The 20,194-nt window shown below is 42.5% G+C and overlaps 2 protein-coding genes across 7 annotated transcripts; one reads left to right on the top strand and one right to left on the bottom strand.

Moving 5' to 3' along the window:
- ccng2 (cyclin G2) lies at positions 1-4,587 on the top strand. Its single transcript, XM_053874806.1, has 8 exons — positions 1-142; positions 1,170-1,299; positions 1,385-1,522; positions 1,622-1,872; positions 2,235-2,313; positions 2,404-2,502; positions 2,628-2,824; positions 3,581-4,587. Exons 2-8 carry the CDS (start codon positions 1,195-1,197, stop codon positions 3,711-3,713), a joined length of 1,002 nt encoding a protein of 333 aa, XP_053730781.1. The 5' UTR covers positions 1-142; positions 1,170-1,194; the 3' UTR covers positions 3,714-4,587.
- Positions 4,588-5,611: 1,024 nt separating this feature from the next.
- On the bottom strand, positions 5,612-20,145 carry taf1c (TATA-box binding protein associated factor, RNA polymerase I subunit C). 6 transcript variants are annotated; one of them, XM_053853510.1, is made up of 16 exons: positions 19,954-20,145; positions 19,732-19,871; positions 12,396-12,501; positions 12,151-12,197; positions 11,945-12,046; positions 11,709-11,761; positions 11,385-11,623; positions 11,111-11,239; positions 10,927-11,044; positions 10,773-10,844; positions 10,564-10,699; positions 10,343-10,471; positions 10,055-10,223; positions 9,850-9,987; positions 6,577-7,925; positions 5,612-6,139 (listed from the first exon to the last, which is right to left on the bottom strand). In XM_053853510.1, the coding sequence occupies exons 2-16, from the start codon at positions 19,849-19,851 to the stop codon at positions 5,921-5,923; spliced, it is 3,126 nt and encodes a 1,041-aa protein (XP_053709485.1). In that variant the 5' UTR covers positions 19,852-19,871; positions 19,954-20,145; the 3' UTR covers positions 5,612-5,920. The 6 variants fall into 6 exon arrangements, with proteins under 6 accessions (XP_053709485.1, XP_053709484.1, XP_053709482.1 ...); XM_053853509.1 differs by having other exon boundaries at positions 19,732-19,859; XM_053853507.1 differs by lacking the exons at positions 19,732-19,871; positions 19,954-20,145 and adding an exon at positions 12,824-13,857 and having other exon boundaries at positions 5,614-6,139.
- Between the last annotated feature and the right edge of the window lie 49 nt (positions 20,146-20,194).

Here is a 20,194-nt window from a genome sequence, read left to right as displayed (position 1 = left end):
ATTGGCCGCGGCAGCATGACGTCAATGCATGGGCGTGTGCGTATCAACATCAACAAAAGAGAGAAAAGAGAAAGGAGCCTCCGAGAAGGGATCCGTCCGACTATAGTAACAGGCGATATGTGGATTTAACTTGACAACACAGGTAAATTTGCCATTCTTTTTGCTTCCAGAAATACAGTGTCACATCGGCGGTGACATTTCAGCGTCCTGTTTAGGAATGAAAAGGGTCGATCATGAACGGGAGTGTGATTTCGCCTGCGATTTATTTGACAAACCCAATGGTCGAATATGACTATAACATTGACGGTATATTTGTGATGTATTTTACTCGTCATATACAAGGCCGTCTCGCTGTGTGTGTTCCAACGTCAATATATACCAAGAGATAGGATTTTAAAAAAATATTTTTTTGACGTTTTCTACCCGTAAGATTCGGAAAAATACACGATGGGGTGATTCGTTGAAGTTAGCGCCTTTAAATATGTTTCTTTTGAAGGTGTTTCGGCAGCTTGTTTGTATCCTCGGTTTATGTCAAAGACAGAGCCGTATCCCCGTTTTTACACCGACAAACCCGAGGGCACACAATACTATAAGGACAAAGGCACTCATGATCGTCTATTATTACGTCGTCTTTTTCGGCTGATGATGTTTTGTTGCGTTTACAGCCGCGCAATACTGAAATATTTAAGACGATGTACAAAACAGCCCCTCCCCCGCTCGGGATCAGAGGATTTAAAAAGCTGGTCAGTAGCAGCGGTTAGCTACCGAGCATCAAGGCGAAACCATTTTCCCTCATCGACTGAGTGATATATTTGTACACATTTGGTTGATTATTGACGGCTGTAACCTTGGGGAACCTTGTTGTTTTCGGTCAAGTCACGTAGAAGGCGTCTACCCTCGGAAACCTGACACCACATCCCAGCTGAGGAGAAGGGGGCGGTGCAGTGAGACCCCTGCCATAGTGCCGAGTGCAAATGTAGGCCAGGAATGTCGTCTACATAGCTCCAGAGTGACATGTCCGCTTGTTTATTTATAAGAAGAAAACAATACATTGGCTGGAAGCGTTTCCAACACGTAGCTCATCGAAATGTTCCCTTGTGAAATACCCTTGTCGTTGAATTTAGCACGTTTGTCTCTCTAAGTCGTCTCTTTTTCCTGTTCCTTCACAGTAACAAGATCAAAGTGCCAGCAGACATGGATGCCTATAAGCTTATGAAGGAGTTGAGGCAAAATCATGACCAAGAGGTTCATTACCTCCCAAAGGAGACAGGACTCAGCCTCATCGAGTCTTCAAGTCAGGTGAGAACGGCGTCTCATTTTTCATAGTGAAAGTGTGTGTGTGTGTGTGTGCGTGACGGACCGGTAACCATTGTTTCACTTTCAGGGCGACTGTCGGATCTCTGCAAAATGCAGAGATGCCAAAGTGGAGGATCTGTGGAGCCTCAACAGTTTTTTTGGCTACACCACACAGACCTTTGTGTTGGCTGTTAACCTCCTGGACAGGTTCCTGGCTATGATGAGGGTAAATAAATTCTGCTTCCTTGTTGGAGACATTGTGGCATATTTGGTTTCAACTTCGATGATTCGTGGATGATCATTTGAATATTGTTGACGCCTTCAGATTCAGCCAAAGCACCTGTCCTGCGTCAGCCTCAGCTGCCTTCACATGGCTGCCAAAGAGACAGAGGAAGAGTGCAACCTCACGCCCACCGATGAGCTCATCCGAATTGGGCAGTGTCGCTTCACCGTGTCCGACCTCTTCCGTATGGAGAAAATCATCGCCGATAAGCTCAACTTCAAGTCCAAAGCCGTCACTGCCTTAACCTTTCTACACCTGTACCATCGCATCGCACAGTCGCATGCTACAGACAGGTGAGAACAAGATATGTTGTCTGCTATGTTGTCCACAAGCATTCAATAGATGTCAAATATATTTCCCCTCCCGTCTGGCTGGCACATGACTAGCATTGTGGCAACTGTGAAAATGATACACATTAAGAGAAGCAGCCAACTTTCTGACATTGAGGTTACACTGCTATGATCGATTTACTGCTGCTGGCAACCAACTGCTAGCCTTACATAACCCTACCCAGAGATGGCCTTAGCCTGGTGCTCTCTACACTCTGATCCCCCTGGCTCAGCCCTTACCACTGTTCAATACTGTTAATATGGAATAACATCAGCTTCACATTGTGTGCCGACTTTGACATTGCCTGTTTTTCTTTCATTTACAGGAAGAATTCTCTGAATCTTGAGAAGCTGGAGGCTCAGCTGAAGGCCTGCCTGTGTCGCATCTCATTCTCCAAAGCAAAGGTATGTGTTCTTTACCTGTCACCATGTGAACGCCCCTTAAATATAGAACCTTGAAGACTTCATTTTTCCTTTCTCCTCTTGTTTATCCAGCCGTCCATTCTTGCACTGTCTCTTCTGAGACAGGAGATCCAAACCATCCAGTCCGAGGACATGTTGGAAATAGCCTATCACATCCAGAGACACCTGAAGGTAAAAAAAACTTTTCTTCCCAGCTCTGTCCACAAAAAGGCTCTGTGTCACCGTTCTGTCACTTGTTCTCAGTGCTAGATTAAATCTGAAAATCATTTTAACTGTGTCCTCTTTTGTGACCTCAGATTTCCGACAGTGAGTTACTGATGTGGAGTGAGCGCGTTGCTCGGTGCCTGCGCGACTACGCTTCCCCAGAGTGCAACAAACCCAACCACAAGAGATTGCAGTGGATCGTGTCCCGACGAACGGCACAGAACCTGCACAGCAGCTACCGCAGTGTCCCAGAGCTGCCCACCATCCCAGAGTGCTGCTGGAATGAGAGGTAAGAGGCAAACTTTTTCATAATGAATTTTGAAGAAAGAAAAATCCTATCCTATTACATCACTTGTTTTCAAAATAGGACAGTCTTCATTATCAAGCTCGTGAAAAGTTTAAATGGCTGTGCAATAAGCTGTCACTGCTCACACCCCGCTGACACAAGTTTCCATGATGTCAGACGAGCTGCACCTTGTTACAACAGCTTGGTGATGGGACTATGTTGAAATGTTTAGTCAGCTGATTAAACGTTAACTTCCCTTGACAGACTTGCAGATGTCGGGTGTCTGACTCAGTGGTCATATGACGTAGGCAAGAATTACCTGAACACATCTTGATAGATTTAGTCTGTCGTAAACTGCCATTTAATAAACGGACCTTTACCGGGAAATTTAAACATCTACAAACTATGTCTAGTTTTATTGTTAACCATCATTTTCAATCCACTAGTCCCAACATTAGCTCTTGGAGAAAGGACTTAAAAGATTCACGATTTAGAACAGATTTCAAAATAATGTACGATAAAAAACAGAAATTTGAGCATGTAAATTTCTCCGTAAACATCACAATGCATTCGTAATATTAAAGTCTACAAAACTAGCCTGCAACATAGGGTGAGAGCCATTGAAATGCAGCAGTCAAACTTGTCCATGGACATTCTCATTGTATCGCTGGTTGTATTATCCAAGTCATTCTTGTAGCCTAATCTCGCAAACCGGCGTAACCACCCAGTGTTTTGACTGTCTCCTTCCATTTCTTCCAGCGAGGATTCATCAGAGGACGGCATGAGTTCAGGAGAAGAATCTCTCAGCAGCTCTTTGGGCAGTGATGCTGAAGGCCATTTCTTCCCCGTCCACCTAAGACGCCAAAAACACCGCCATCACCTCTGCATCTGACGCTGTGAACACCAGTGTGCCTGGTCTCTACCTTCCCCATCTTATCCTCGCCTATTAATTTATTGTCTCTAATCAACCTCTTTGCCAGTTTAGAAGGACACCATTGGCCAGACGTCATTTTTTTTGGTTCTAGATAACTGCGTGTTTAGAGTCACATTCCAGAAGAGCAGCTCAAATCTACACCTCATGCTGCTGAGTTCAGAGCACAAATCCTCAGATCGTATGGTGCTTTTTTGAAAAGATGTTTGACTGTTATTAAGCCTATTTGTTAATCCACAATGAGGCGGTTTACTTAAGTACGGAAGTTAAGAGCAGCAGCAGAATACTAGAGAGAGCAAGGTTAAATTCCCAGTGTCACTTATGGTGAACTTGACCTCTGCAGCCCTGGTATGACGACAAAAGGTGGAACAACTAAATTCAGAGCTCAGTCTCGCAGCAGCTGCTCTCACCTCCTGTACTCATATTTAATTTGCACAGTTTGGTTATTAGTGTTGTGGGTCAGACTGGAGTTGATGTTTGTATTGAAGCATGACAGAGGACAGAATCGACCCAGATTTTGCTTAAATGTATGGCGAGTGTTCGTGGATATATTTGCGTGTGTGGTACTGGTATAAATACTCAAGTTGCCAATTTTAGGATGTTGTTTGTGTATGTGCGTGCGTGTGTTTTACAAATGTCCAGAGAATGTTGAAAGGAGCAAAAAATGACCATGTGTCAAAAAAAAGTTTAAAATTGTAGAAAACATGTTTATAAAAAGAATGTAAAAGTGTAAATGATGTAAAAAAAATGTGAATAGTTCTTGTAGATAGCAAGTTATTTATTGTTAATGTTACCAATACTTAAAAAAAACATTAAAAAGTTTTATTTTTATTTACTTTTTGTCCTGATTTTCTTCAAGTGTTTGCAAAAATGTCCAACAGACGACACTCTTCCCAAGAAAAGCCATGTGTTCCCTCTGTTGAGAGTTATAACAACGGCATTATGAAGTGGTGTTGTGGGTAATGTATCACTCTATAACCAGCACTTGAGCTATGCCTGCCATCAGATGTATAAGACCATTAAATAAGAGTACTACAAATCAAAATTGGTGGGATTTACTGTTGACATTTCAATCCAAAATATTTTTGCTGCTTTTGGCCCTTTTAAAAACGCAGATGCACCTCATGACACACATGTCAGTGAATCCACAATGTTTTCACTGCGTAAATACAGGTCAATAACAGCTTGGCAAAGACCGATGGCTGGGAATGACAAGGCAAGCTGTGTGATGAATAAGTAGGATGACACTTTTACTCCACATTCCTCTACCAAGCCTCTTTTCACCCATTTCACGTATTTCATCAATATGCTAGCTCTAGCATAAGATGCCGCATAACCAATCATAAGATTCTATTGTAACTACGTTAGTCCATTTTGGAGTTGTTCGGTTTATGTCTCCGTAATTGACGGAGGCAATGATTAAAAAATAAATATTATATGGGGCTAAGGCAGAAACCCACAGCAGTTTTCTACAGGAGGCATTTGTACACACACCAACAATTAAAAGCGCATATCTATGAAACATTTTCTTCTGTTAAGAGCAAAAATCTTGAGAAGGGAAGTCAAAACAATAATATAAATATTGTCTATATATTTATATTGAATTCCCTTATCATTTGGATGTGAAGTCCGCAGGACGTTGGCAGGAATTTAAGCCGTAACAAATAAATATAGCTTTGTCTCTGTTGTCAGAGAAGAGATGAGGATTAAAATGAAAGGATACTTCAAAATGCAATTGCTTCAGAAAAATGGTTTTAGATTTAGATAAATGTTAGAATGGATGAAGAAAAAAAAAACTAGAACTAGTTCAGCTCCTTGGAAAAAAAACCCTCAAAGCTTAGTCAACAGCAAATAAGATTTATTTTCAATAATATACACTAAAATTAGTCAAAACTTCAGTATTTAATACCTTCCTTCCGATTAAAAATCAGAAAGATAATCGACAGCACAGGCTCTTACCAAATCTGTTCCATCCTCTGGGTGACTTGATCAGCAGTTTCGATGCAGCTCATGATCAATGTCCAATCGGTGTTCAGCGTAAAAAAAAAAATATTCCAGAAAAGTCCACAGCGTACTTGATGGCTTCTTAGATCATCGGTGGAATCCGGTAGGTTTCAAGATCAAAACATAAAGGTGTCACTAATCCAGCATGATGCACATTCATTGAGTTAAAATCCCATTCTTGACTTCTTCTTTGGTTGTGAGCTCTGAGACTGCCTCGCCCGCCACTGTGAAGTCCTGGTGGAGGACTGGGAGAAGTCAGACAGAGTCTGGGACGCAGAGATTTCAAAGTTTCCCAGAGAGGACGACTGTGAGGTGGTGAGCAGTGGGGTTACCCTCGAAGGATGTGGTGCCTCTGTGACCTCATCCTGGGAGAACCAGTCCGGCTGCAACAGAGAGGGGCCATGAGCATCATCACGTAACAGTCAGTGACAGTTTGATTGATAATGCTGACCAATTGAAATTGTCTAACAAATTCATTCACCACATCCTTAATGCAACAGTGATGACTTAAAACACCCCCCCCCAGCAATATCTCTTCAGCACAGATGATCGGCAAACATTCAGATGCATCCTGTTCAGTGGTCTCTGAGCAAACTGGAACAAAAATGGCTGATTCCTTAGGCTCATGCAGGAGCAACTTAATCCACAATTTCCAATCAAGCATATTTGTTGAATACAGAATATACTGTGTATTTTGAGCACAGTTACAAATAACAATCTGTTATGTTGCAGAATAGAATTATCATACTACAGTGAGCTTGCTGTCACTACATGCTGCTCCATTTGAACAGCATGACAAAAACTAAAAACAAAGTCTTACCTGGTCTGCAAGCAGCGATTTACGTGGCGTCTTCACTGGGCTGCCAGCAAGCCCAGTAGGGTTGGAAACTTTGGGAAACTTTTGGGACTGAGAGAGGACGTGTGATCTGCCAGGACTCATCAGTGACTCCGACTGAACTCTCAAGTGCTGAGGGGTGCTCACGGTCGAGGGCCTGGCTGCGTCACACTGGGAAGGTTGCGGCGTCCTCTGCTCCTCTGATCCCTTCAACTGGGAGAGCGATCCGAGCTCTTCCATGTCAGACCACGTCCTCTGGCTGCACCAGCCGGATGAGTCTGATAAATATTCCGAATCTGTCACGTAACTGGAAGAGAAGCTCTCAGAGAGCGAGACCTGACCCTTGGCTCTTCTCACTGCCTTCTCCCTCCTCCTCTTACTTCTTAACGCTTCTAGTTTTTTGTCCCGGTTCAGACCCAAGTGGTCCTTCCACCAATCCCTCCAGGCTTCCTCACCCTGCCAGGAAAGGGTGAGACGCTCACTGAGGTGGTCCTGCCATTGGTTTGTGTCCACATCTGGAAATGCCACCACAGAGTTTGGACTTGATGTGGTGCCACGGCTGGTGAGCAGAGAACGACTCGCCATGCACTCCTTCATTTCACGCCTCAGACTCGGCAAGTCAAGCTTCTCTGATAAGTCCTCTAATTTGGACGGTGACAAACTCAGGAGACCCGTAGCTGCGACTCGATCATGTAACATGTAACTGTGTCTTTGCTTGACTTTGTTCGTGCGACGCACCAGTTTCTGAAGCCAACGCTTCCAAGTTAAAAGAGCATTGTCAGTCAGCTTTGCAGGAGGACTTTTCAATTTAGCCAAGTCTGGGTGATCCAAGTGGCTGACGGTGTCCAAGGCATCAGAAGACTGAACATGATTTGTCACTTCCCCCTCATGATCATTCGATTCATTTCCTTGCTTTAATTCTGGGTCAAGATTGACAACAACCTCCAAGTTTCTGAGGCCTTTTAAATGTCTTCGTTTTCTTCGGGAATGTGAATCGTCTGATGAAAAATCAGAGTCCGAACAAGACTCTTCAACCCTTGGTGCGAGGTTTGTAAGTGAAACGCCTCCATGTGCAAACTGACTTGGGCCGATGATGTCCTCATCACTGGATGTTTCCGACACTGTCGCCTGTGACTGACGCACAAGCGATGACTGTCTTTCTGTTTGGGAATCATATGCGACATCCTCCTGATGAGAACGGCTTGAAGAGTCAAAGTCCCTCATAGCAAGAGTCTGGTAGAAAAGATCTCCATCCTCAGTCAACTGCAGAACACACAGACACTTGTCCTCACTCCCTTTTCTTCCTGAAGGCTTCTGCTGGACACGTGTGAGACCTGAAGGTGATGGACAGAGACAAACAAATTTCATATCACACAGGACCATTCATGGAAATATTGAGTGAGACTCACGTAAAAAGCAGCAATATCTAATTAGTCTTGCTGAAATAATTTCCTTTTCAGACTCATTGTTAACGGTGGGATTTAATTAAAAACAACACTAGTTAATAGTGATGCTGCCGATCACCAACACCGATCACATGGATTGACAATGAATTTGTAATCAAAATGATGAGACCTTCTGTGTACATGACGTGAAAAAAAATTAACTTAACAGACACGTTTTGAATAAAAACGTCATGGTGGTGGCAAAAATAGAAAAACTTTGTCGAATGCAGCAATTATTCTGTCAAAATGACAAACAGAAAAACATTTAATTTGATGTGAGACACTGCAGGTGAATCTCGAGAGACTGTGCGTGTCGCGAGTCATTATGTAGCGGGAGTCTGAGACAGAGAGCATTGCATTGATGAACGTTTCCACTCCAGATGTTTTCAAAAGTTAAGTTGGCTAACAAACGCTGCACCTGACTCCAAAACGGTGAAGGATCCAGTCGTTTCCGTCTCCACATAACCAACACCTTAGAGAGGCTGGTCGTCTAGCTTGCTGAAATTAATAATTATTTCTTATCATTCTGAATGTCACGCTTGGACCGGCGGGTGTTGCTAAGCCTCAGCTGCGCTAACACCCTGCTGCTGAGGAACCAGCAGTCTCACTTTCATGAGCCCAGGAAACTCTCCGTGCTCTGTCAGGTGCTGGTGCTTTAAATGGCGTGTTTGATTTGAAGGCGCTTGTCTGCACAGCATTTTCCCGTGCACATGCTGCAGGAGGCAAACTTTACATGACAGATTGAAAGAAGCTCCACAGCAGACAAGCAGCTGCTGAGTGAGGAGGAGCGGACGCAACCAGCGGGGCTTCATCAGAGTGCCGGCTGTCACACGTGATCAGCAGTGACAGGTAGTGATGGGCATTCACCGGTCACACTGAAATCGTCCGATCGTGATCGGTGACTGATCAATCAGAGCATCCCTGCTACTTACTGTAATTCGGCCTTTTTTGTAATTATTAACTATACACAAAATACACTCATTTTTATTTCTACCAGAATGTATGGAATTATGTCGCAATGGAAAAAAGTTGAATGACTCTAAATATGTTTCATATTTTTGATGACTCAAAGTAGCCACCTTTTGCTTTATTGGCTGCAAACCCCCAGCCTTCTCCTGTTGGAAAACCTGATCAGGTGACTCCACCATGAAGCTCAACGCCAGAAAGCCAAGAGTGAGCAAAGTAGTCATCAAAGCAAGGGCTGACTGTATTGAAGAATCTAAAATTTAAAACATGTTTTGAATCATTACACACTTTTGGTTTACTACATAATTCCAGGTGTGTTCACTCATAGTTATGATGCCTTCAGTGAGATTCTACAATGGACATAGTTGTGGAAATTAAGAAAACACATTGAATGAGAGGTGTGTCCAAACTTTTGGCCTGAACTGTATAAAAGAATGTATTTCAGTATGACTAGTTGGACAAACAATGCTGCTGTAGCCACAGCCCGAGGAAGTAGGAAGAGCTCAGGACCGCTCAGACCAGGTAAAAATGCCAGGAGTTACTTGGCTTTTAGACTTCTTACCATGTCATAAAGTTGAAAAATCAAATTGAGCATTATTGTCTCATTTCCTATTTAAACTATATAACAAACTATATATATAATCTATACTTGAAATAAATAAAAATCCCACGTATGTTAATTACCAGATACAGAAAATAAAGTAGCGTTAAAATAAATGTAAAAAAAAACCCCAGAAAAAATGAGCATATCATGGCAGTAAAGAGGAGAAAATACTTCTTATAGATCACAAACATCAGTCAGTGATCTATAATCTATAGTGAGTCATTTATCTTGATCCAGTCAGACCTGCGGCAGGTGAGGACAGCCTGTTGCGAGTGGTTGCTTGGCGGTGAGGAATCTGGACTGGAAGCAGTTTCAGACTGTCTCTGGGACAAAGCAGAGCCTGAGGAGGTCCCCAGCTTGAACTCGCCTCCATCCTACCCCCTGTGAAAGCGAGCCACTTGTTTAACAGATGAAGAAATGGCAGACACCATAAACACGTCACACAAACCTGAATACTGCAGCAGTGTGATCTCCTGGGAACTCTGGGAGCCCAGCAGCACCTTGGTGGTCCCAACTCCTGATGAGACGTGACAAAACACAGGGGGCGACTGCATCATGTGGTCCATCTTCAGCATCGGAACACAGGGGAATCTTTCATCAAGGAGGTATGCTGAGTACTGGACAGAGGTGAGGAGCCAATTGTGAGTTAAACAGTGGACCGAAGATTTCTCTGATGAATTGAGGGTAAAATGGGGTGTTTAGAGATCATAGCAAATTCTTGACATTTTGAATGCACCTGCGTGGCGACGATGTGATGGAAGGGATGGACATCTCTCAGGTATCTACAGGTTATAAGTCTCTCCCCAGCATGACAATCAGCAGTGCGACTGATCCGGAATAAAGTTCGAAAAGACACAGGACTCATCTGTGTTGGTTGCACAATAGGAAAAAAAGAATGGAGGAGATTTTAGAAGGAAAACTGGATTCCTGTAATAGTTTTATGGAGGGTATACTTGCCCGGATGTCAGTCAACTCTGCGCCGGTCCGGTCAGCATATGTCATCACCCTCGGGTGAGCCGTGAACTCGCACCACCTCCATTGGGAGTTTGCATTAAAATACAGGTTGTCATTCTCCTCCCGAACTTTCTGCATTCTTCAGAGAAACAGTGGCATAAAAAAGTGGGTTCATAGTCTTCATACAACATTCAGCAGAATCTGGACCAAACCTTTTTCCAGCGGTCCATAAGTGAGCTGCTCCGCTTTCACTCGCCACAAGAACTTCCCCCAAAACATGTGGACTGTGAACATTGGACAGAAAAACAGGTTTTATAAGCTGATAACTGTTTGCACTTTTAAAGGGCCCATTCTGTAGGCACACACCTCGCACTGATGCAGGATGCCTTCTCTTTGGTCTTCACCGCTTGGAGTAAACAAGGGTCTTGATTTTCACTGTATTTCCAAACTCCACAGACGTGATCAGAGCGCACAGCAACACAATCTAAAACCAGGGACAGAATTAAGAACCTATCAAAAACTTCACAGTTTGGAGAATTCAAACACTCACGCTCGCTTGACAGGGAGGCAAAGCTGATCTGTCTGACAGGGGCTTGAAGTTGAACTCTGTATGGGCTGCTAGTGGTGTCCAGATGAAAAGAGCTTCTTCCTCTGTGCTGCAGCGCTATTCTGTGGAAGTCTGCGGTATTGCATTAAGTAAAAGAGGATTTTAATCACTGATATTTGACAGTTTACATCGGTTTAGCCATGAATATCAACACAAGAATGAATATCAAATGTAGATCCTAAAAACAGACGGCTCTCCCAGCAAAGAAAAAGGATATTGAGGCAGTTCAGTCCTTGGTCTCCAGGATAGAGCAGACAGCCTTGCTCAGAATCATTCTCATGATCTGAAAAGGGAATGAACGCCAGAGCGCCTCCTGTAGCTTTTTCAGAGAACAACTTTTCATCCCTCTGTTCCGTCAGCTCTTCATACAGCAAAGTTCCCAAAAGCTCCGGTGGGATGTCTGGCACCACGTCACACAAGAGTCCACTACAAGCTTTGAACTTTGGACATTTAAAACTGCCATCAAACATGAAGAAATGTACTGTAACTTCTTTGAGGAACATGTTGGCGCTGATGTAAGAAATACACAAGTGTTAGTTACCTTTCGGTCTGTGGATTCTTCTGAATATTTTGTAGAAATGTTTGGACCGCATTCTTCAGGAAATGGAACAGAGAATAATATTGCAGTCACTGTCAAATAGGAATATTTTAGGAATATTTTACAACAATTGGCTCTCAATGTAAAAGGTAAATCATGTGTAAGTCTAAATCGATAAGACAATAGAAACGTATTACTAGACACTTTGGAGCCAGAGCACAATTGGATCTGTGACTAACTTTTTTGGTTTTCCGCGATGACTTTGAGGCCAAATTCTCATAAATAAGGCTACTCATGCATCCAAAGGCATCCTGGACATGATCCAAGTAGAAGTTCTCCATCTACACAAAGCAGAGAAATAGGATGAATACAGAGTAAATACGATAACATCTCGCATAATTTCTTGAGAAGGAGCATGGATGAGTGCAATCTTGTTTTCACTTACATGTTCTTTGAACTGCAATGGATGTGGTATCGTTGATGACCACAGAGCTGCACAAGACAGAGAAAAACACTATATGTAAAAACAACAAAACAGTGAAAATGCATACCACTAACAACACACACATCCTCTTGATCACAACACCTTAGCTTAAACACAATTTTGAAAGAAGCCAAAGTCTTCCTTGTCACATTAATGGGGTTCTTTTAAACAAATGACAAGAACCAACAAATGTGTCAATGACTCACATTTCTGGGGCGTGAACAGAGGAATGGGAACTGGCTCAGTGTGACACCATGTCTCTCCTTGGGGCCGATGACGGGAGGAAAAGGTCCAGCTGGAGCCGGAACCACCCTGAAAGATCAAGTGATGTTAAATATAACAAAATTCAGGAGACGAAATGGAGATAAATGTACTGAAAATATCTTGTGTCCAATTGAAATAGGGTATGACGTGCTGACCATAGTATGAAAACATGCGATCAGGGACACGCATTCATTCACCAACACACTGCAAAAAGCAGTGTTCATAGCCTCAAGTCATTACACGTCTTATCAAATTCCGCCATAATTGGTAGCGAATGTCGGAATAAAGCCACTGCTCTACAACTTAAAACAAAGCACAGCTTAGGTACATGTCTATTATCCAGAGACAACTCATCAAGTCGCACTCCCACCTGAAGTATGAGCCGGTCATAGCTTCCCCAGGTGCCACCGCCTGTTGGTCTGATGGTCGGATCTGGCGTTCCAGAGTTGTAAAACGAAGGAAACAACTGCCTTGGGAAGTGGTAATCCATTTTTCTGACCTACATGCTTTCACTCCCGCTGCCGAGTGTGATTCAAAGCATGTTGTCCACCGGCTGCTAGGCTAATGCTAACAACCCACTTGTGTTGTTCGAATTATCATCACGAGAAATGGCTGTATCGTACAGCCAGTTGATGAGTGAACACTCGACGCGTAATTGGAAAACGAAAAGCAATGCAACAAACACTCCAAAAACAACGAAACAGGCATTATTTATCAAAGTGTGGCATACACGTGCGAATGAGACGCGCTACCAGGAAGACTACGCTCGAATATACCCCCGCCCCAACACACCACGTGGGAAATGCGCGACCAATCGCGCTTCCTCCAGATTTTATGACCTTTACTTTCCATCAACATAGTATAAAACAATCGTAGGAATGGTTGTAAAAACTTCGTAAAATATGATTCATACGTATAACAATTCAAAAGAATAATATTACAAAAATAAAGACAATTGATTCAACATTACTTTTGTCCTACTGTTCAGAGATTTTTCTTCATAAAAAAATTAAATAAACATCAGAACTGTTCACTTCACGTAGATGAAATAGGAGAGTGATTCTTAACCATCGGGCCGAGGCCCACGGTTGGTGATAGTTACCAACTATGGAAAAGTTCTTGAAAAGAAAAAATGAAAAAGAAAGTGATGGCGCCCCCAACAGTAAACACTGTTCATGAAAGCACTTGTAGGAGCAGTTTTTAAAATGACAAATTTTGATGGTGCTACTTTCATTTACACTTAGGTCTTGTTTAGTTTATATTTTGAATAATATATTATTGACATCGTTTTAGTATATTTATTTTACTCAAAATTGTTTTCATGATCCACTTTTTTCAACAGTTTGGATCAACTGCATTTTTTTCTTTTTTTTTCAGTAAACTTCATGAATACAACTTGCACCTGCTTCTGCTGCTGGTTGGACTTTTTGATGACAAATAAATATCTTTGCAATGATCACATGGTTTCATGTCATTTCCTCAAGGTTTTGGTTTGGGCCCGTTTGCTGTGGAAAAGTTGGGCCCCGACATCAAAATGGTTAAGAATCCCTTACATAAGTACTAAACCAACTGTAATTTAGAACAATGATCCCAAAACACCCTTGTACAAGTCCAATAACAATAGTTACATTGTGAAATGCAACACGCAAATGTACCTTTTCCTTGGTTGTTTACGTGTTTATTATCAATAACAATAATGTGTTATATATATTGTATATCTGTATAGTTTTACTTAATTTAACCTGTAAGCCTTCAGCCAATTTACTCATCTGTAAAATTTCCCTAAAATAGTTTTTTTTTGTAACAAATAGAAAATAAGTTCTAGACACATCTTGTTCAAACACTTCATTGGTGTTAAACTGGTAATTTGACAGAAACTATAACGTTTTGTAATGAATAATGCCATCAACATGCCCTAACTGCCAAGGCCATAACTGCAAATGGTTTTGCTTGTCTTGTGATGATTTGACCATCATGAATCAGCTTCTAGGTGGAAGAGGCGACTGAAAACATTTTAGTGACTTTTTTCGATGTGATGAAACATATACTGACAAATATCGTTTCTGATGACACAATTTTAATTTGTCCACCATTTGCTTAATTCAAGATGTTGCTGCATAAATAGTGACTCTTATCGCTGCCATCTTCATGCTTCTAGGTTTTCGTCCTCGTTCAGACCCAAGTGGTCCTTCCACCAATCCCTCCAGGCTTCCTCACCCTGCCAGGAAAGGGTGAGACGCTCACTGAGGTGGTCCTGCCATTGGTTTGTGTCCACATCTGGAAATGCCACCACAGAGTTTGGACTTGATGTGGTGCCACGGCTGGTGAGCAGAGAACGACTCGCCATGCACTCCTTCATTTCACGCCTCAGACTCGGCAAGTCAAGCTTCTCTGATAAGACCTCTAACTTGGACGGTGACAAACTCAGGAGACTTGTAGTCACGACACCATCATGTAACATGTGACTGTGAACTGGCTTTACTTTGTTCGTGCGATGCACCAGTTTCTGAAGCCAACGCTTCCAAGTTAAAAGAGCATTGTCACTCAGCTTTGCAGGAGGACTTTTCAACTTAGCCAAGTCTGGGTGATCCAAGTGGCTGACGGTGTCCAAGGCATCAGAAGACTGAACATGATTTGTCACTTCCCCCTCATGATCATTCGATTCATTTCCTTGCTTTAATTCTGGGTCAAGATTGACAACAACCTCCAAGTTTCTCAGGCCTTTTAAACGTCTTCTTTTTCTTCGGGAATGTGAATCTTCCGACGAAAAATCAGAATCCGAACAAGACTCTTCAACCCTTGGAGGCGTTTCACTTACAAACCTCGCACCATGTGCAAACTGACTTGGGCCGATGATGTCCTCATCGCTGGATGTTTCCGACACTGTCGCCTGTGACTGATGCACAAGCGATGACTGTCTTTCTGTTTGGGAATCATATGCGACATCCTGATGAGAACGGCTTGAGGAGTCAAAGTCCCTCATAGCAAGAGTCTGGTAGAAAAGATCTCCATCCTCAGTCAACTGCAGAACACACAGACACTTGTCCTCACTCCCTTTTCTTCCTGAAGGCTTCTGCTGGACACGTGTGAGACCTGAAGGTGATGGACAGAGACAAACAAATTTCATATCACACAGGACCATCATACATGGCAATATTTCCTGGATATTTTTCAGTATATAAGGCTGGTTTCGTGAACCCTTCTGCAATACGATTACACAGGACTTCAAAACATGCATAGAGAGTGTGTTCCCCTTTTTAGAAATGAATTCTGAATTCTGATACACTATTTGTGGGGATTATTATTACCGATTTCATTAATGTTGTGTGGTTCAACGGAGCATGGAACATACTGTATGTAGCGCAACCCTGTACTGCCTCAGTGACAGTGCCTGCATCCTCAAAGCTCCATGATTTTGAGGTATATGGACGGACTTCAGATGGCGGACTTGGCTAGATTGGTTAGTTAGTTAGTTTTCATAACCCCATCTGGAATCTGCTTGAAATGTTCCTACATGGTGGACGTGCTGCCATTGTTGGATAGCTATGCAGCGTTTGCACCACAATACTCACTCATACAATACTGTCTCATTTAATACATTTCCATTCCTCAATATGAATTATGCAAACTGCTAAATTCTCATCACTTTTTAAAACGTTTATAACTTACAGAGGTCATCATAGCCGACCACTCACAAGTCATAACCAAAACCTCCATGATGAAGGAGACTATGATGATGGATAGAAAATTTAAATTGAATAAAACTTCAGGACAGAAGCACAAAAGTGTTGTTCTTAGCACTTCAAGCAGCAAAGAGTCACTCATCACTGGATCAGTTCTACCCTGATGTTCATGTGTACAACTTAAACTTAAATTTGATCATTCTGGTGTCAGAAATCAAAATGTGATTTTTACTAGACTTTTGTTTTCAATTGAATCCCACAACTAAATTAACAATAAGTTGGCAAAGGAATGTATTCGAGTATGACTTGTTGGATAGTGCTCCACACTCAAAGCAAAGCTGCTGCTAGCTGAATGCTAGCTAAAAATGCAAGGAGTTACTTTGCTTAACCTGATGTATTAGACTTCTTATCATGTCATAAAGTTGAAAAATCAAATCAAAATGTTGTAAACTATTTTTACACAGTCAAGGATAAATAAATAAACATCCCACTGTGGGAAATGTAAGTAGCCTTAAAAAAGCAGCATATAATACCAGTAAAGAGGATAAAATACTTCTTATAGATCACAAACATCAGTCAGTGATTGAGTCATTTATCTTGATCCAGTCATACCTGCGGCAGGTGAGGACAGCCTGTTGTGAGTGGTTGCTTGGCGGTGAGGAATCTGGACTGGAAGCAGTTTCAGACTGTCTCTGGGACAAAGCAGAGCCTGAGGAGGTCCCCAGCTTGAACTCGCCTCCATCCTACCCCCTGCAAAAGTGAGCCACTTGTTTAACAGATGAAGAAATGGCAGACACCATAAACACGTCACACAAACCTGAATACTGCAGCAGTGTGATCTCCTGGGAACTCTGGGAGCCCAGCAGCACCTTGGTGGTCCCAACTCCTGATGAGACGTGACAAAACACAGGGGGCGACTGCATCATGTGGTCCATCTTCAGCATCGGAACACAGGGGAATCTTTCATCAAGGAGGTATGCCGAGTACTGGACAGAAGTGAGGAGCAAATTGTGAGTTAAACAGTGGACCGAAGATTTCTCTGATGAATTGAGGGTAAAATAGGGTGTTTAGAGATCATGGCAAATTCATGACATTTTGAATGCACCTGCGTGGCGACGATGTGATGGAAGGGATGGACATCTCTCAGGTATCTACAGGTTATAAGTCTCTCCCCAGCATGACAATCAGCAGTGCGACTGATCCGGAATAAAGTTCGAAAAGACACAGGACTCATCTGTGTTGGTTGCACAATAGGAAAAAAAAGAATGGAAGAGATTTTAGAAGGAAAACTGGATTCCTGTAATAGTTTTATGGAGGGTATACTTGCCCGGATGTCAGTCAACTCTGCGCCGGTCCGGTCAGCATATGTCATCACCCTCGGGTGAGCCGTGAACTCGCACCACCTCCATTGGGAGTTTGCATTAAAATACAGGTTGTCAATCTCCTCCCGAACTTTCTGCATTCTTCAGAGAAACAGTGGCATAAAAAAGTGGGTTCATAGTCTTCATACAACATTCACCAGAATCTGGACCAAACCTTTTTCCAGCGGTCCATAAGTGAGCTGCTCCGCTTTCACTCGCCACAAGAACTTCCCCCAAAACATGTGGACTGTGAACATTTGACAGAAAAACAGGTTTTATAAGCTGTTTGCATTTTTAAAGGGCCCATTTTGTAAGCACACACCTCGCACTGATGCAGGATGCCTTCTCTTTGGTCTTCACCGCTTGGAGTAGACAAGGGTCTTGATTTTCACTGTATTTCCAAACTCCACAGACGTGATCAGAGCGCACAGCAACACAATCTAAAACCAGGGACAGAATTAAGAGCCCATCATAAACGTCACAGTTTGGACAATTCAAACACTCACGCTCGCTTGACAGGGAGGCAAAGCTGATCTGTCTGACAGGGCCTTGAAGTTGAACTCTGTATGGCCTGCTAGTGGTGTCCAAATGAAAAGAGCTTCTTCCTCTGTGCTGCAGCGCTATTCTGTGGAAGTCTGCGGTATTGCATTAAGTAAAAGAGGATTTTATCACTGATATTTGACAGTTTACATCGGTTTAGCCATGAATCTCAATATGGGCTTGAAGTAATCTATTCTGTGTACACAAGAATGAATATCAAATGTAGATCCTAAAAACAGACAGCTCTCCCAGCAAAGGAAAAGGATATTGAGGCAGTTCAGTCCTTGGCCTCCAGGATAGAGCAGACAGCCTTGCTCAGAATCATTCTGGTGATCTGAAAAGGGAATGAACGCCAGAGCGCCTCCTGTAGCTTTTTCAGAGAACAACTTTTCATCCCTCTGTTCCGTCAGCTCTTCATACAGCAAAGTTCCCAAAAGCTCCGGTGGGATGTCTGGCACCACGTCAGACAGGAGTCTGCGAAAAAGATTCAGGTATTTAAAACTGCCATCAAACAAGAAGAAATATAACTTGTTTGAAGAACATGTTGGAGCAGATCTAAGACTACACAATTTGTTAGTTACCTTTCGGCCTGTGGATTCTTCTGAATATTCTGTAGAAATGTGTGGACTGCATCCTTCATGAAAAATAACACAGGATAATAATATTATAATATTACTTTATAGTATGAATAACACGAGACACTTATAAAATTGTAAGCCATCCGTGACTAACTTTTTTGGTTTTCCGCGATGACTTTGAGGCCAAATTCTCATAAATAAGGCTACTCATGCATCCAAAGGCATCCTGGACATGATCCAAGTAGAAGTTCTCCATCTACACACAGAAACAAAAAAATACAACGAAAACATAATAAATACATGAAACGCTGCATACAGTTTTGAGAAGGAGCATAGCCATGTGCAATCTTTATGTGGTTTCACCTACATGTTCTCTGAACTGCAATGGATGAGGTATTGTTGATGACCACAGAGCTGCACGACAGAGAAAGAGAAAATTTAAACAAAAACAGCAGCTTGCAAACAAGTCTCAACAATACATGTAAAATTGTGATATTATCCAAATTGTGATTTCATTATGAAAAAAATGTGAGATTATATTTTTGCCATATCGCCCACCACTACTTGGAAAGAAGCCAAAGTCTTCCTTTTCACATTAGTGGGGTTCTTTTAAAGAAATGACAAGAACCAACAAAAGGTGTCAATGACTCACATTTGTGGGGAATGAACAGAGGAATGGGAACTGGCTCTGTGTGACACCATGTCTCTCCTTGGGGTCGATGGCGAGAGGAAAAGGTCCAGCTGGAGCCGGAACCACCCTGAAAGATCAAGTGATGTTAAATATAACAAAATTCAGAAGATGAAATGAAGATGAATGCACTTTACCTTTTCGTGGTAAAATTATGTTATGCATTCTAAGTTAAGAAAAGAAGAAACTTCTACTGCATGACTTCTGCAAAAGGCAGTGATTAAATATTCAAGTCATCACACGCCTAAAAAAATCCCTCATGATTTAGATTAGATGTCCTTCATTTATAAAGGGTGGTAGGCAATATCATAATAAATCACTGCTATACATCACAAAAGAATGCACAACATGCCCGAGGTTTTATGGGCACACATATAGCCAAACAGTGACACAAGAAGAAGAAGGCTCTGTTTTGTTCAAGCTCCCACCTGAGGTATGAGCCGGTCATAGCTGCCCCACGTTCCACCGCCTGTTGGTCTGATGGTCGGATCTGGCCTTCCAGAGTTGTAAAACGAAGGAAACAACTGTTTTGGGAAGTGGTAATCCATTTGTCTGACTTAAATAAAAACTGCTTTCAGTGAGCGTCCCGCAGTCGAGAGCGGTTCAAAACATGTTGTCCGGTGGCTGTCAGGCTAATGCTAACAACTTACTTGTGTTGTTGGTCTCGTCTTCACGAGAAATCGTGATGACGCACTGTCACTTGATCAACAGACCCTAGACAAGGAATTGGAAAAGCAGTCCACCTCCGCACCCCAAAGATTGAAGCAGACATTAATCTATTAACGTGTGATCACCAAGTGTTAAAAGGCACGGCACGCGCTACCAAGCAAGGGTTCGTTCGACCATAGCTCCGCCCCAACAAACCACGTTGGGTATCCGGACCCAATAGCG

The sequence above is a fragment of the Synchiropus splendidus genome, chromosome 1 (genome assembly GCF_027744825.2).
Source record: "Synchiropus splendidus isolate RoL2022-P1 chromosome 1, RoL_Sspl_1.0, whole genome shotgun sequence".
Lineage (NCBI taxonomy): Eukaryota > Metazoa > Chordata > Actinopteri > Syngnathiformes > Callionymidae > Synchiropus > Synchiropus splendidus.
This window is presented reverse-complemented; position numbering and strand designations above follow the sequence as displayed.

Bases quoted from the DNA above. Each gene is read 5' to 3' on its own strand.
- ccng2 (XM_053874806.1), top strand. From the start codon at position 1,195: ATGGATGCCTATAAGCTTATGAAGGAGTTGAGGCAAAATCATGACCAA. The intron at 1,523-1,621 runs GTAAATAAATTC...TGACGCCTTCAG, and splicing joins GGTTCCTGGCTATGATGAGG to ATTCAGCCAAAGCACCTGTC. The intron at 1,873-2,234 runs GTGAGAACAAGA...TTTCATTTACAG, and splicing joins CAGTCGCATGCTACAGACAG to GAAGAATTCTCTGAATCTTG.
- taf1c (XM_053853510.1), bottom strand. From the start codon at position 19,851: ATGGATTACCACTTCCCAAAACAGTTGTTTCCTTCGTTTTACAACTCT. The intron at 10,700-10,772 runs GTTTGGTCCAGA...GTTTCTCTGAAG, and splicing joins TTATGGACCGCTGGAAAAAG to AATGCAGAAAGTTCGGGAGG. The intron at 10,224-10,342 runs GTGCATTCAAAA...ACCTCTGTCCAG, and splicing joins ATCACATCGTCGCCACGCAG to TACTCAGCATACCTCCTTGA.